This window comes from Aquila chrysaetos, chromosome 1 (assembly GCF_900496995.4).
Source record: "Aquila chrysaetos chrysaetos chromosome 1, bAquChr1.4, whole genome shotgun sequence".
NCBI classification, from domain to species: domain Eukaryota; kingdom Metazoa; phylum Chordata; class Aves; order Accipitriformes; family Accipitridae; genus Aquila; species Aquila chrysaetos.
In genome coordinates, this window is record NC_044004.1 from 45,254,433 (window position 1) to 45,270,475 (window position 16,043).

Consider the following 16,043-nt stretch of genomic DNA (forward strand, 5'->3'; position numbering starts at 1 on the left):
TGGGATAAGTATAAAATTTGTCACTGGAAAAAATATCTTAGCCATGCATGTTCAGTGTATATATCCAAGGACCCCGATAAAATTAACTTTTAAAAAATTATTTAATAAGAAAATTGATAAAGAAAATCATAAAAGGATATCATTGACAAATAATGCCAAAATTCAACACAGTTCAAAGCTAATGTGCTCCTTCATTAAATTCCTGGTACTCTACAGAATTTAATGACCATTTTAGACTTAACTGAAGTAACTCAGAACACAGAAGTCTGTGTCACCTGTCACAAAAATTCAGGTCAAAAGAGAATGCCCTACTTTCCAGAGACAAACATACTTGTGTCACTTGTCCACAAACCTACATTATTAAAATAAAGATTAGCTTTTTCAAGAAGTATTTCATCCTCTGGAGACCATCTAAAAGCCACATAAAAGCAAATGCACAGCATGTGCGGGCTACCAAGAATTCCACTAACGCATTCAAGAAAAGCCTTTTTACTTCTGTAGATACCCCAGCACCTGGGATAAGCATTTTTAATGCAAAAGTCTACAGAGGTCAAGCATGGGGTGTGAGTTTTATCATACCTGCCAAAAAATTCAAAACTGGTTGATTAATGAAAGATTTTAGTGTTAAAACAAAAATGACTCTTGTTCTGGTGGGTTAAAGGATAGACCTGGACGAGACAAAAAAAAAAAAAAAAAAAAAAAAGGAAAAAGGAGTTAGATTAGAAGTCAGCTTTAAAACTCAGCTATAGAAGATGCCTGCAATAAAAGCTGTGGTAGGTAGGCTACAGAGGACTTACAGCAGAGAGTTTTGAACAGTAATAGTGACCAAGAAAAGGACACATTCCACATGGCGGAACTCCACACCAGCAGTCCCTACTGTGAACCTTGCAAGGCAACACAGCCAGCAGAGCACATCTGCAAAGCATTGCCATGGAGAAAACTACGACGCCATCTAGAAAAGCTGCCAGATTAGAATCATAAATCATGCCATGTATCTATGCTTTAAAACACTACAAATTACCATTTGCAACTGCAAGGGTCACTAAATCATTTATTTATCAAGGCAATGAAATACATAACCAGGATTTTCTTCTGGAAGAAAAACCTTACATCTCTAGGTGTACACAACTTATCTGAGTATGAGAGATAATGAATGATAGGATCGGATGTTGCCTTATTGTAGTTTTCATAAAAACCTCACCTCAATGACTGTTAGAAGACAATAGTATTAGCAGGGAGGCTAATCAATTAAGTTAAGTCAAAGAAAGTTCCTCTTATCTCCTTCCACACAATGAGTAACATCTTTTGCTCAATGGAAAGAGAGGGTAAGGACATGGACACGGATACAGTCTTGTGGCAGGCTGTTGCTTAATGATTTTCTCTTCCACCCACCTCCCAAAAATCATCTGCTTGGGCACCAATTATTGATAAGGATGATAAGTGGTTTTCTTGATGTTTACTAGGTACTTAAAAGGTTAAAGCCTTCATGCTCCATCAACACCTCTTTATCTCAGATATTGTATTCAACTGTTCTACACTAAATACTAGCAATGAATAAATATCCATCAAATCAGTCTACCAATTCAGTATTTTTCCCCATAATGTCTACACACACAAATGCCATCTATGGCTCTGAGAACTAAGATAGGGTCTTTCATTAAGAAAAAAAATAATTCATGGTTGACAGGACATATTTCCCTGTTTCTTGTTTCAGGCTGCTGAATACCTCCCATATTTCTCCCTACAGATGTCCATTTTTGTTAGCTTATGCACCAATTAGTGGCTTGGTTAAGCATTTTAGGATACTTCCATATGAAAACCACTCTATAAGAATTAAAAATTCTGATTTATTTTCAGTTCATTTTTTATTTCTGTAAGCAAACCAAATAATCTTAAGAGCTAACATTTTTTCAGTTCCACATAAAGAATCTGCAAAAGCACAATTCAAAGCATCACTGCTGCAAACAGCACAAGTAGAAACATAGTGGCTCGAGGGAGATTAAAAGGCTAGACAACAGAAAAGCTAAGGAGAAACAAAGAGCTCCACAAGGAGATATTTTAAGGTTACTGCTCACTCCTAAGGGGTCGCTTCATGCCAGATACAAGAAATCCTGTAAAAACTCCTTAGCTCTCGTATCTCAGAGCATGACAGTATTAGATCTGTATATTTGTAATGAAAACGCACAGACTCCTAAAAAATTTACAATATATGCACAATAGAAAGGGTATATGTTGACTTAGGAGGAAAAACGACAGAAAAAAAAAATCCAGTGCTAGATCAGCTTTAGCTACCAAAACCAGACAGAGATTTCAGCTGTTGCAAACAAAACATGATTGGTGTTGGTACATCTACTAAGAGAAGTTCCAGGAATATCCCATCATGGTCTGGTTTCCTAAAGTGTAGAAAAAGCAGTGTTCTACTGGCACCAGTGAACCAGCTATTGCTGTCTCATTAAAACATCTTTGTAATTATTTAACAGAATAAACAAGTTGCCTATAGGAATAAGAATTCACATGTAGATTAAGAGAGAATACATTGATAGTAATACACTGGAATTTGTTGCTGTTCATCAGACCTTGAGGAGAACTGAGTAGAGGGATGCAGACAAGAAAACAGCATGATTCAAGCGACCAAGATGACTTAAGACTGTAGCCAATTTTCTAAAACCAACTGGTCTGTCTCCTCTTATTATGGTTAAGATTGGTCTTTTGTAGTGCAGCCAGAGTTTCTGGACAATAAGCTTATTATTACTGACATATTTCATTGAGAGTGCTTGCATTGAAGAGTATCTGGACAATGGAGGCTATAAAAGACTTCTGCAAGTCGGACCACAATTTCTCCCTCCTTTTTCCCAGTGCTGCATTAAGTATTGAAATTCCTTGTGGGTAATGTCTTCCCTTTTTTTATTACCTTGTTTGGGCAAAAGATACTTGAATATGCATCTTATAACTAAATGCAATTTCCTTTCCTGTTTAACATAAATAGGAATGTTCACAGTAGTTATTTCTCTTCCTCTATCATATACAAAAGTTAAAAAGTAAACAGAAGCCTAAACTGTCTCTAGTCCTGAATCCTGTCTCCAGCCAACTACCAAAGGAAACAAAAAAAAAAGAAACAAACCACACAAAACCAAAGCAAACATTTACTGACACTTCTACAAAAGACATTCTCACCTTCCAGTAACATGCCATTCAAGGGCTTCCTACGCCCAAGGTAATACTTTTGTATTGAATAGTAATCAACAGATAAAATGTACGTATGTTCAAAAAGTATTATTGCACAAATTTAGCCAACCACAATTACAAGATCTTCTGGCAAGTAAATCCACAGCTTAATTAAAATAATACAGATTAACTGTATGAACTTCCTAGATGCATTGACTGTCTCTGATCCAGTTCTTCCATGCTGCAGAAGTGCATTAGCCTGTACAGAGAAATTATCCCCTTTACTCAGGGCTGGTGAGATCACATTGAGAATATTGCCTCCAGTTTTGGGCCTTCCCCACATTTAAGACAACGTATTTCTATACAATAAGAAGCATGGTCAAAAAAGTACCAGATTTGTAGATGGGATTAAGAAAGAAAATACTGTAGAGATTATGAGGCAGCTTCTCCTATCTACCATCAAAGGATGTATTAACCTTCCAACCAGAGAACAGGGCTGTCATTAAATAGGAGTCATTTGGAAATTGTTTCTGCAAATATTTCAACTTCAGTAAGTCATTTTCCAGTGAAAAAGTCTTCAGTAAGCTTACTGCAGTTAAGTCACAAATTTGGAAGCATCAATGCCAGAGCATTTATTTAGTATCAGCTGCCACCAAAAGAAGACATTTAATAGACCTGCAAAAGCAATGAGGAAGAACAAAATCAGTGTGGGCTACTTCTTTTTCCTGAGTGTAGGAGTGGACAGCTTTCCTCCATCCACAGCATCAGAAATTTATCTTGTCTTTTTCAGAGCTCTGCAAAATTAACCCAAACCCTGCCATTATATTAAAGAAACTGAAAGCTAAGTAATTACACTAAAAAGACTGGTTAGTGGCTAAACTGACTGTTTTTAAACACATGCTTAACTCCCAATATTTAAAAAAAAAGATCTTAAGATTTAACAAGCTGATCATTGAGACAATAGAGATCCAAAAGAAATTGGAACCCTTAACAAGTCTTTTAAAGACACTAGCGAAGAAAAGAAAACAACATTATTAATGTATTTCAAGTTAAATTGCTCTTCAAGCCAAGACAGTACAGAAAATAGAATACAGACAACTGGAGGATGTTTTTAATGCAAATTATTTTTAGAACACCACAACAGAAGTGATGAACAAAGTGCAGATCTGTCAACAACGCTAGTTAATTGTTTAGGATCCAGAACTGCAAGATGTAGAAATCTTATTTATAGATAGATCATTTTGCTATCACAATATGTTTTGGATGGTCCAGACTGACACACTAGTTATGGTGGAACAGCTTCCCTATGCAAAATGAAGGGTTACACCTTTTACCATCAGCGTAGAGGCCTCACACTTGAAATAGCAAGGGAGCTTGGAAAAGAAAAGGCAGAAATCAAGAAACAGAGCCTAAAGAAATGGATACCCATCTACATCCTCTAATCTTAAACTGGGTTTCTCTCTATAGAATCATAGAATCATTTAGGTTGGAAAATCACCTTCAAGATCACCAAGTCCAACCGTCAACCATGCCCGCTAAACCATGTCCTGAAGTGCCTTGTCTATGCACTTTTTGAATACCTCCAGGGATGGTGACTCAACCACTTCCCTGGGCAGCCTGTTCCAATGCCTGACAAACCTTTCAGTAAAGAAATTTTTCCTAATATCCAATCCAAACCTCCACTGGTGCAACTTGAGGCCATTTCCTCTTGTCCTATCCCCAGTTACTTGATAGAAGAGACCAGCACCCACCTCACTACAACCTCCTTTCAGGTAGTTGTAGAGAGCAATAAGGTCTCCCCTCAGCCTCCTTTTCTCCAGACTAAACAACCCCAGTTCCCTCAGCCGCTCCTCATAAGACTATGGAGCATCTCTGCTCTGTGAGGCCTAAAAAGGATAACTATCCACATCCAAAAGAGAACCTATGGGAAAGGATAGCTATCTACATACTCTAATCTTAACTGAGTTTCTCTCCATTAACCACTTTTGCTCTGTGAAGGCATTAGGCTTCACTGATCCCCACAATAATTCAGGATAAACCATCTGCTCTTTCATCGGGCTGCTTGAAGCTCACCTTTTATTAGCTTGCTTGGCTGCCAATATTGAATCGTTTTTCATAAAATGGTGCTTTTTTTTCCTCAGGTAGCCCATGACAGATACCAAAAGTTGGTCTGCTTGTTTCACTTGGAAGGATTCTGCTGCCATGGCTAGCTCCTTTTGCTGCATTTCAGAGGAAAGGAACAGGAAGGCTAACCATACTGTTATAAAGACCACTGTCTCTTAAACAGGTAAAAAACTCATTTGTAAATAAATGTTTCTTTTATGTAAAATTCCTTTTTAAAAAGCAAATTAACTTCTTAAAGAAAGGCTGAAGTTTCATGGTAGTTACATGTGTTAGCAGAAGCATTTGAACTAAACTCAAATCCTCCAAAAAAAGCTTTCGTAGAGGATTAACCTGTCATTGTGCACAGGAGAAACTACTATAGCCCAAACAAAGGACAAGGAGCATTTAGCTGTCTCTAACAGCCAGTGGCAACAGGTGCTAGGAGACAGAAGGAAGACACTGTAGCAATTGTTCTACACTTACTGCTAGTCAAGATAAGGTTTTATTTGCAAGGCATAGGAAGTAAACTCCCTAAACATATACCATCAATTCATCCTTGCGTAACCTGGTTACTGAGAACTTAACTGCTGTTCAGTCCAACAAATCTACTTTTTTAGTATTGCAATTATTGGTGAGGTTTAAAAAAAAAATAAAAATTAACATGGTTGAACTGAGTGCTGCATTCCACAATGTATTAACTGTAAAACTACAGCCATGGGGGCTAGTGCAGATAAATGACTGGTATTGTCATGTGCTGAGCTATGAGACTTCATATACTCTGGCAAGCACAGACAGAAATCTACATAGGAAAGACTAGGCATTAGAACCAACTCTCAGATAAGCAAGTCTCGAAATCGATACATTTGGTGACAAGTGCCGAAAGAAAGGAAACTTCCAATGAATTAAAGAATTTAATTTCTTGTCTGTCATTGGGGGACCTAGAACTTCTTTTTAACCAAACTTAAGGGTTAAGATCATCTAGATCATCATACGAGAAAGGACAAGGTGTGTTACAATGGCTTACTACAAGTGTATCTATCTAGAGAATCAGTTAGAAAGTCAGTAATATTTCCAGTTTACTGAACCCTGTGTGCTCAAAACTACTAAGTGGCCTTTGGCTCCTAAACCAATTTTGATTCCATATTTTGCTCTGTAGACTTCACTTGGCAGTGTGAGCAGTGCACTAAGAATCCACTGCCACAAAGGTGGCTCCAGTAGCTCAAGACACCCTGACACTGCTCTGAATATCCATAAAGCAGTAAACTTTTCAGCTGTTCATCAGAAAAAGCACCTGTGCTAGAATTAAGCAACATCGCTTACATACTATGACTTGCCAAATCTAACCGCCTCAGTAACAAAGCCTAGTCAGTACAAAGCCAGCAACTTTTCATTCCTTTTCATGGAAAGGATGACCTGCATTAAGCAGAAAAATGAACGATGCATTTGGTACTCTCTTACCTGCAACAAAATAGATTGCCCTGTGCAATCTCTTAACATATACCTTAAAACCTCCTCCATGAAGAAAAGTAATTAAGAGCAAATTAAATGGGAGAATACTATTCCAGTGGGAGTTCTTTGCTTTTACTTCTTGCTGTTGCAAGAGGAACCAAAAGTAGCACTCTAAAAACAAACATCAGCACAGGTGTCTGTATCAGTATAACTCTACCCACAGAGACAATCACTAAAAGATTTGATTGAGTGCGCTATGTCACAACAAATAATCAGTACATCACTCCTTCACTCAGTAAGTTTTCTCATGCATGTTTTTCTTTATGGCAAAGTCACAGATGTAAGCACTAAGAATCAAGTGTAATTCAGCTATCCTTTGTGATTAAGTGCTCAGTTATGAGGAAAGATGAGAGAGTTAAGGGACAAAGCAGTCAATTTAGCACTAGGAAAACAATCTACAATAAACTTACAATCAGCAGTCGGAGAGCACAGACAAAACATGAAGTAGTAGGGAAAACTTCTTGCACATTAGGAAACTGCCCAATTCTCAACAAATGCTACTTGTAAATTCTTGCAGCAGCTTTGCTTGAGTCTACATGACACAGTTATGCTAGTAAAGGGCCCCTTTCTAGTTAGAGCAACCTTACAACTTTGCTATGGATAAGGTTGTACATCCATCCCCAACTATAAAATTGCACAGTCTCTGAGGAACATTTGAACTGCATCAGGAGTTCCCAATTTAACACTGTCAGACATATGAGTATTTGGGCTCAGCTCACACGATCCATCCAAATACTAGTGTACTTTGAGAGAAAACGCTTTAAGTTCACTTTAATAACTTTCTAAACAATCATAGGATGTCAACTAGCAAGCTGAGACAGAATGGAAACTAAAGGCCAGTCCTCTCCAGCTACCTTTTCCCTCTGTGGAAGGGGGAGGTAAAACTTAAAAGCAGAAAAACGAACTTGCCATGGAACAGCAGGAAATCACCAAAGAGGAGTTAACTATTCAGCTTTATTCAGAAGTCTCTCTTTGCAGGAAGGTTTCTGGGTTTTCTTTTCTACAAACTCAGCACTTCAGCACAAGAAGCTAGACCCTAAGCAGGATTCTTATTAAATCGTGGAGTAAAGTCAAACTAGGTGATTAAGCTTCATGCGAAATCACCAGCATCATGCCGTTCAGATTATAAAAAGCAAAATGTTGTGATAAGAAGAAACCTAACCTGTAAGGACAATACCAAAAATCAAGCAGCAGAACTACATACTTTGTGTAAGCTGATTTCATGAATGTAAACCTGTCAGCTCACATGGCCCAGCAGTACTAAGTTATATAGGTCTTTCTTCTATCCTAAGGTTATATCAGCGTAACAGTCCCCTCCCACCACCAGCCTCTTCCCCCCTAACAAAAAAAAAAACTACTGTGATGCTATCCTTTGGCCTGTGCACAGATTTTGCACTGTCAACTTACTTTTCTTTCTTCTCCTGTTTGTGTGCTTCCCTTGCAAGCTGCGCAGCTTTTCTGCTGTAAGGATGGATAACTTTTTTCTCTTGCTTCCCTCCTTGGGTTTTTCGTAACTTTGGCTGAAAAGAAATCAAAGATGTTATATGCTACTAAAGTTAAGTAAAACATTAAAGGGAAGACAGGAGCACACACCATGATAAAGACTTAAAAGGTCATGCATCAATATCTCAGGAAGCCCTGAGTAGCAGCTTATCAGTTCCACCAGTTAGATCTTACCCTCCTCAGTAACAAACAAAACTACTTGAACATGGTACATGCTGTAACAAAACTACTAGAGCACAGAAAATGCAGTAAAAAAAAAAAAATCTTACATAGTGAATACTCTCAAAATACTTATTTTGTAGAACCCCGCAGCTAGGAAACTGAGATTACCTCTCTGTACCTTTGCAGTAAATGTCCCTGTTCAAGCTTCTACCTGACTGTTGCATCTGGCTTTCTGACAAAGGTCATATGTAATTTGTACAACATAACAGAAAGGATTTTGTTGTCCCTCCCTGCAGACCATGAGAATGCCTCGCACCAGGGAGCAGCCGGAGGCCTGCCTTCTCTAGCCCTTCACACAGCGCAGAGAGGAAACACTACTCACAAATTAAAAAAATACTGTAACACTAGTTTAAGTTATGTTACTTTTTGGTGAAAAAGTGTTTGAACAAAACCGGAAGGCTTTATCAAACAAGAGGCGATTTAAATTCTTTAAAATCTTTAACTGTGTGCAAAAGAAACACCTGAAAGCAAGGAGGCTAAATGGGCAAACGTGATGCAGGGAACAGCCGTCAATAAACGGAGACTTCAGTACATCGCATAATCTGTGCTGGCAACCCCTGTTTGGGATTGCGAAAAAAGAAGAGACAAAGATAAAATTATCCTGAGCACCTAAAGAAACCTCAGGAGGCACCCTGCACAAGTTTCACGCGTTAACCCCGCTCCTCACTCCCTCCCCCCGTCAATCCGGAGGTGCTCGCTGGCGGCTACGGGCACACGACCGGCCCCACTGCCCTCGCCCGCCCGCCGGCGGCCCGGCCGGGCAGGCCTACCACGACGCAAGCCTCTCCAGCCGCAAACGCGCCCATGCGACGGGCAGGGTCACTCGGGGCCCCCCGCTTCCCCCGGGGCCGGCCAGCGGCGGGGGGACGGCGCTTTTAGGCGCGAGGTCGGTTTACCGCCGCTAACGGCCCACACGGCCGCCTCGCCGCGTTTCAGGGGACCCGCCGCGGAGTCCCCGGGCCTCTCCAGGAACGGCGGTGGGGCTGCTCCCGGCGGGAAGGGAAGGGCCGGTTGCGCCCCGTGAGGAGCCCCCCGCCGCCGGCAGAAGCAGAGGCTGCGGCAGCCGCAGCCCTACCCTCATCCTCATCCTCATCCTCATCCCCATCCTCATCCTCATCCTCATCCTCATCCCCATCCCCATCCCCATCCCGCCTCACGCACCATGGCGAGCCACCCTCCTTCCGCCGCCGCGGTGCACCAGCCACAGCGATCCGGGCGGGCGGCGCGTTCCGCGGGGCGAGCGTTCCGCGGGGCGGTGCCGGGTGCCAGCCGGTCCAGCGACAGCCCCCAGCGCTACACGTTGTCGGCGTGGCCGGTTTTTTTCACCCCCCGAAAACAAACAGAGCAAGAGCAGAAAGGCGCGGGTTGGCCCCTGCTGCCGAGGTGCTCCGGGGTCGTCTTAAAGCAGGCTTGTGTTAAGAAGTCACCGGCCAGACCGTGGGCCTACGGAAAATCGTTTGCGACTGTCCAGCTCCGAGCGTCACAGGCTCAGCAGGGACACCGTCTTTAGGCCTTACTACATCTTGCTTCTCAGGCGCCCGTAACTCTTTTCTGTCAGCCCCCTGCGTTTGTTCCGGCCCCGCTTCCGTAGGAACCCTCTTCACACCTGCAAAAGGACAAGAAAAATTATTTTCCAGACTGAAGGTTTCTATCAAGACGGGACATTTTCTTTTGCTGTCGTGACCTACCAAACCTCTACCTGCAGTATGAAAGATCTGCTTCTAAACGATAGCTAAAAGTTCACTGGCACGCACACGTGCCACTATTTTCGCAGACTGATGCTTAATACCAAGGTATTAAGTAGCAATTTCAAACTACTTCTTTATTTCACGTTGCCTGTGAAGATCGGTGAATGCAGAAGTGCAGAATAAAAGTCCTTTTTACAATATAGTAGTGCCTCAAGATTCTGATGTTTCTTACCAAAATATAACTTTCCACAGACATAATTCAGAACTTCTCTACCGTCTCAATGGCACTTGTCACAGACTCTCAGTGGGCTAAGGTCACTGCTATTATGTTAAAATATTTTCAGTTTTTGAATTATCAGTGAATTGTTCAGCTTAATGGTGATTTACTGTGATCTTTGATGGTATGACAGGTCAGGGAACGTAGTTTACAGCTCTGAGGATTGCCAAGTAATGTGCCACCATTGGAGGAGACTTGCTATTCTTCAAGCTACCAGAAGCAGTCAAACATGTTTGTAATATGAAAATGTGTGAGAGCTCCAGTATTAGAAACCTAAAAAATCTAAACATTGAGGTGTCAGGCAAAACATTCTCATTATATATTTTCGTCTCTTGTAGCAATTGCTAAAATCTGCAGTTTGGTCTCATAGCATGGGGTGCTATTAATATTGGAAAGCTTGTTCCTGTACTAGAAGTGGGTTTTTTGAATGTCCTTCTCCATAGACCTTTTCCAGGATGTCACTTCTCTTACGCTTAAACACTCTAATGTTCATGACAAATGTATCTGTCACTGATTTATGCCCACGTGCATTGTGCATTCTTGTGCCAGCATCATCCTTTTAGCTTAAATAGTACTTCTTTCACCCTTGTCTGTGAAAGACAGTGGAAAGGGCAGTCATTTTGTTTTAAAAACTAAGGCTCCAAGTTCTTCCAGCTTCTTAACTGTCTTGGCAGAAAAAAATAGTGGAATAGTAACTCACTCATAGAGGAGGTGTCTCACAGGAGCAGACATGCTTTTTAGTGGAGTATGTCTACTTTCAGGAGAAAGGGTCCCAAACAGATGTGGCTCCTACTAATATCGTTTTGCTAGTAGTTCTTCTCACTATGTATGATCAGTTCTCTTTTGCTTGTCTGAAAGTGGGAAGGCAGTGCTCTGCTATCTTTTACTAATGCTACATGAACATTTGATTTGTTCAAGACGGGGACCAAATATTTAAAGAAATATATTCATTGTAAAGATGGTCCCTAAACAGTATTTCCCCAAGTTTTTTACTAAAAAAAAATTAAAAAAATAAGGAAGGTGTGATTAGCTCAGGCAAAGTCTTCATTCAGCTTGTATTGGAACACTACCTATTTGTGCACTCGCAATAAAACTGTTTCACAAATGTACAGAACTGTTACAGAAGGCAGTGACAGTAGCATTTTTTATTTTTTTTCATGTAATAGTTTAGGATGTAGCAGGCATAGACAGGAAACTGAACACTGAATTTTAAATAGTCCATTCAAGTAAATAGATTTAGAGTTATGCTGTCAAACAGCACAGGAATCATAGTAGCAAACTAGGGAATAGCTCTGTTTTAATACGGTTCAAATCGACATGGGAGCAGCAACTTGTTTTTAACTGAGGGATGCTGAAGGAAGTCAGACAATACGGCAAAATGACAGTGAAAACATTTTGACTGTGGGGTTCCACTCGTGAATACAAACCAACGATTAAAAAATCGTTTTTAGCTAATTTTTAGCTTCTATATTCATTTGGATGAACAAAAATGTGGCTATGTTTTTGTCTGCTAAGAAACTAATTAAAAACACTTATGAAGAAGCAGCATTGACTTAAGCCTTTGCTTTTAGATGAACCATTTCCAAACTTGCATCATGACCATGTTGCGATTGCAGTCCTTCCTTCCTTCAGGGTCCAAAATGGAAACACAAGCACGAGCACCCGCTTTCCTGTTGGCCCGGTGGCTCCGCTCACAGCCATTGCAGCCTCATGCAGATTGATGTCCTTAGCTTGGAGACTTTAGAGCATGCATGCCTGGAAATGTCAATTCCTGGCAGAATACCACAGGAAAACTGTGGTCTCCGTCTGGTTTTCGTTTCACAGAGATATGTTGGGTGGGAAGCAGGGGAAGATGTGTAACCAGCTTTACTTCTGAGGTAGAGGACGTGGTTGGGACACAAGTTGGAGCTGAAAGGTACCCACAGTGCAGGATTACCGAGACTCATTCTACCTAACCTTAAATTTTTAATTGGGACATTAAGAAAGAAACGTAGGCTCTGTAGATACTTATACTTAATGGGCAGCTCCAAAGGGCTATTCAGCTTGTCTTTTGCCATTGAGTATAATGAGACCCTTGGGTGATGATGCATCTAATTTGATGACCTAGTTACAAACCAAAAACTATTCAATGTAAATGTGCACTGATTTCTAGTCCAATCTTGTTCTTTAAATAGTTTGTAATCTGGGAAAAAAAATTGTTGCTTTTTAATACTTCACTTTTCCCATCTATCAAGGATCTCTTGTAAAATGTCTTGACAGCTGTGTAGAATATTTGCTGTGTAAGTTCTCCTAAGTCACGTATTTATCCCGTGTGTGTGGAAAAACACAAGAATCCAAATTTGGCATGTTGGTATCTGGATCTTAATTTGCATTTTTTGCATTAATTTTACCGGTACTATTGCAAATGCATAAATTAAAATAAAGGGATACCTGGCTGTGATAGTCTTTCCTACAGTGTTTTGTATCAATGAGGCAAAATAAAGTAGGTTTACTAAGTATAGATTAAATATTCTTACATCCATGAACAGATTTGCCATTAAATTTTAGTTACTATGGAATATCATCTTAAATATTATAAAGCAGTGACTACATTATGGTAGTTAGAGACAGTAGCCATACAATTCTGAGAAGGAGACCCCATTATAATGACAATACGATGTATCAGATTTTCAGAAATTCTGACATACAACAATTGGACCAATTGACATGTAAGATTTAGACCGATTTCTGAATATTCTTGAAAATCTCATTTACAGTGTTATAACTTCATTAATTAGAATGGAGGTTAAAATTGTGGTTAGCTTAGTTTTAATAAAATGCAAATTTCCTGAGTTCAAGGGAATCAACTAAAGGTTAAAGTAATTAACAGCTGGGTTTAGAAGCAAGAAAAAAAAGTAAGGAGCAGGGGAAACTACATTGGTGAGGGAACAGTAAGCAGTGAGACATAGCTTTGGCAGGATCTGCCATAGTCTGAAATGCAGCTGTAGTAGAGCTTTAGTGGAAAGACACATGTAGAGTTTCTTGACTATATTCCATGTGATCAATAAGTCCAAGCAATACAATAGAAATATAAAATTGCAGTTGTGCTTACAGTTATTTTGTGGATTTTTTTAATCTAATCTCTTACATTTGTGAATTTCATATATGCTGTTACCTTACTGAAGGAAGGATATAGCCATGTGAATGGTAAATGTAATAGAAAATACACCACTAAATTGTGTTGGGGTTTGGGGTTTTTGGTTTTGGTGTTGGTTTTTTTTCCCTATTTCACTTAATGTATATTTATTGCAAAGTTCCTGATGAATGATATGCTCTTAGGAATGCCGGTTTCTTTCTACATATGCAGAGTTCAGGTCTGCTCACAGCAGCAAGGGTATGAATGAAACTGGTATGGTATTGTTCCAGGGATTGTTTAAATATAAATAAACTGGGTAAGAATGATAAATCACTGAAACTGGTACATAATCTGGGTTGTCTTTAAATCAACCTTTAGGAGCATAAATCAGCTAACTCTGAGCTCAGCGTTGTCACAGTTAAGTCACTGATTGAGCCTCAGCAAATCTGAGGATGCATTCACTGGTTTAAAGACATACACTAATATTTGCTGTATCCTGTTTTCATAAATAAAATCCCATTTGCTTTTAATTTAGCCAGGTTTATGCTTTGAAATTACATTCCAATCAATTCAATGCCATTGTTTAAGTCTACAGTTTACAGATTGTGAACATATTTATCTGTGTTGCCGAGGCAGTATTTCCACAAATTTGACTTTAATGACTCAACAGAGCTCTAAATGAAGGCAAGAGGGCCTTGTTTTGAAACTTGTGTTCTTCATGTAGGTTATAGCAGATTTTCCAGCATTTGTCTTAAGTTTGCTTTACATTGCTTATATTCGGCAAATTTGTTTTGTTTCTGTCATTGATTCTGGTGTAATTTGCACTGATATCTTAATTTCTCTGCTGATAAACTAAGAAAAGGTATAAAATAAGTACCTATTTATTTAATTTACTCTTACCTTCCTGGTTTACAACTATTTCTAAACTATACTGCACAAGAAACTACTAAGAACACCTAATATGCTCCTTTGATTATGTTTCATGCTACCTATTTCTGCATTTCCTGATTTTTCTAAATGCTGCTACTTTTTTTTTTGTTTGTTTTTAATCTCTCCTTTCTAATTACACTCAAGCTCTTCCTAATGGATTCCTGTCACTAATCAGAGCAGCAGAAGACCACTTATTCCTTTTGACAGAACCTCCTAGGCTGATGCAATTACCTGGTATAGTCTACCATTTTATCAATCCTTTTAACCTTTTAAAATTAGTGCTTTGCCACTTTATTTATTTAGATTTTTAAGAGGCTCTTTGGTGCACTATATGCTTATAGTTATTTTAAAATTCTAAAAGTACTAAAAGTACTAAAAATTAAATAGCAGAAATCATCCTCCACACAAATAACCTACAGTGTTTTGTAAAATCACCCTCTTCTATCCCATCTGTTTCCTCTTCTCCTTTCCCATCCCCTGTACTTCTGCCACAATAAAAAAAAAAATAATCATGCATGGTGAAATAGAAATGTTTCAAATAGACCAATTCTTCTTCATATTTTGAAAGTCCTTGGTAACACAGCAGCTATGTAGCATAACCTGCAGGTTTCCAGTTTCAAGATATTGAGTGTAGAAGTGTCTAAGTGTAAAACTTTCTAGAGGAAAGAACCTGAAATGAGACTACAGAGTAGTAGTACAACATGCTGCCACCGTATAGCATGGCATCTTCAGCAAAGAAGATCAAATCTCATATATTAGATCCTTTAGATACTCTGTTTCGCAGGCTCCCTTCTCGACCAAAGTCTAGTCAGGGTGCAAGTGAGTGCGTAAATACGCACAGATTCAACTTTCTGGAACCCGCAGTTTCCTTTGGGCCCTTGGTGTGCCCAGTGGCTTAATACTCAGCTAAAATGATCGACAGTTCAGTATGTGGTCAGATATATCTCAGCAGCATGCCTATAGCTTAGAGAATGAACTGCTTCTGCTTCTGGTTAAACTTCTGTCCAGCCTGTCTGGGCACCCATCTGAAGAATTCCTCACTATAACCATTAAAATGTACCTATTTGTGAAGTTGCAGCCGAAATTCACCATATAATGACTGACTTTTATTCTTGTGAGACTTAAGCTGTCGTAACTTTTTTCTTCGTTAATGAATTGAATCTACTGCCCGATAAATTTGTCAGACCTGTCCTAGATATATCAGGATATTTTCACTATACATACACTAGGAATAGAAACATAAGAAAAAAAACCTTTGACAATAATAAGATGGTTACTGAGTTAGCCTAAAAAATTCATATTTCTGTGGGACACAGAAAAACCTGAAATGATTGAAATCTCAATGTTTTGTGTACCATTAAAGTTTGAGTGACAGTAGGTAATTCTGAGTCCTATCTGTTGTCTGGTTTGAGTGGTCTCTTTCCTTCTTACCCTTTTCAATCTCCTTCACTTCAGGCCCTGTAGCTGCAGAGTTGAGGCTTTTATATGAACATATTGTATAATATTTTAGATGAGGGGACTCTGGAAATTC

At 39.4% G+C, this 16,043-nt stretch overlaps 1 protein-coding gene across 1 annotated transcript in view; it reads right to left on the reverse strand.

The window, feature by feature from the left end:
- Window positions 1-9,323, reverse strand: part of TMA16 (translation machinery associated 16 homolog) — a 31,443-nt gene extending 22,120 nt beyond the window's left edge. Inside the window, 2 exon segments of the mRNA XM_030022850.1 lie at window positions 8,185-8,297; window positions 9,273-9,323. Coding sequence (XP_029878710.1) covers window positions 8,185-8,297; window positions 9,273-9,308 — 149 coding nt within the window. The 5' untranslated portion in view covers window positions 9,309-9,323.
- Between the last annotated feature and the right edge of the window lie 6,720 nt (window positions 9,324-16,043).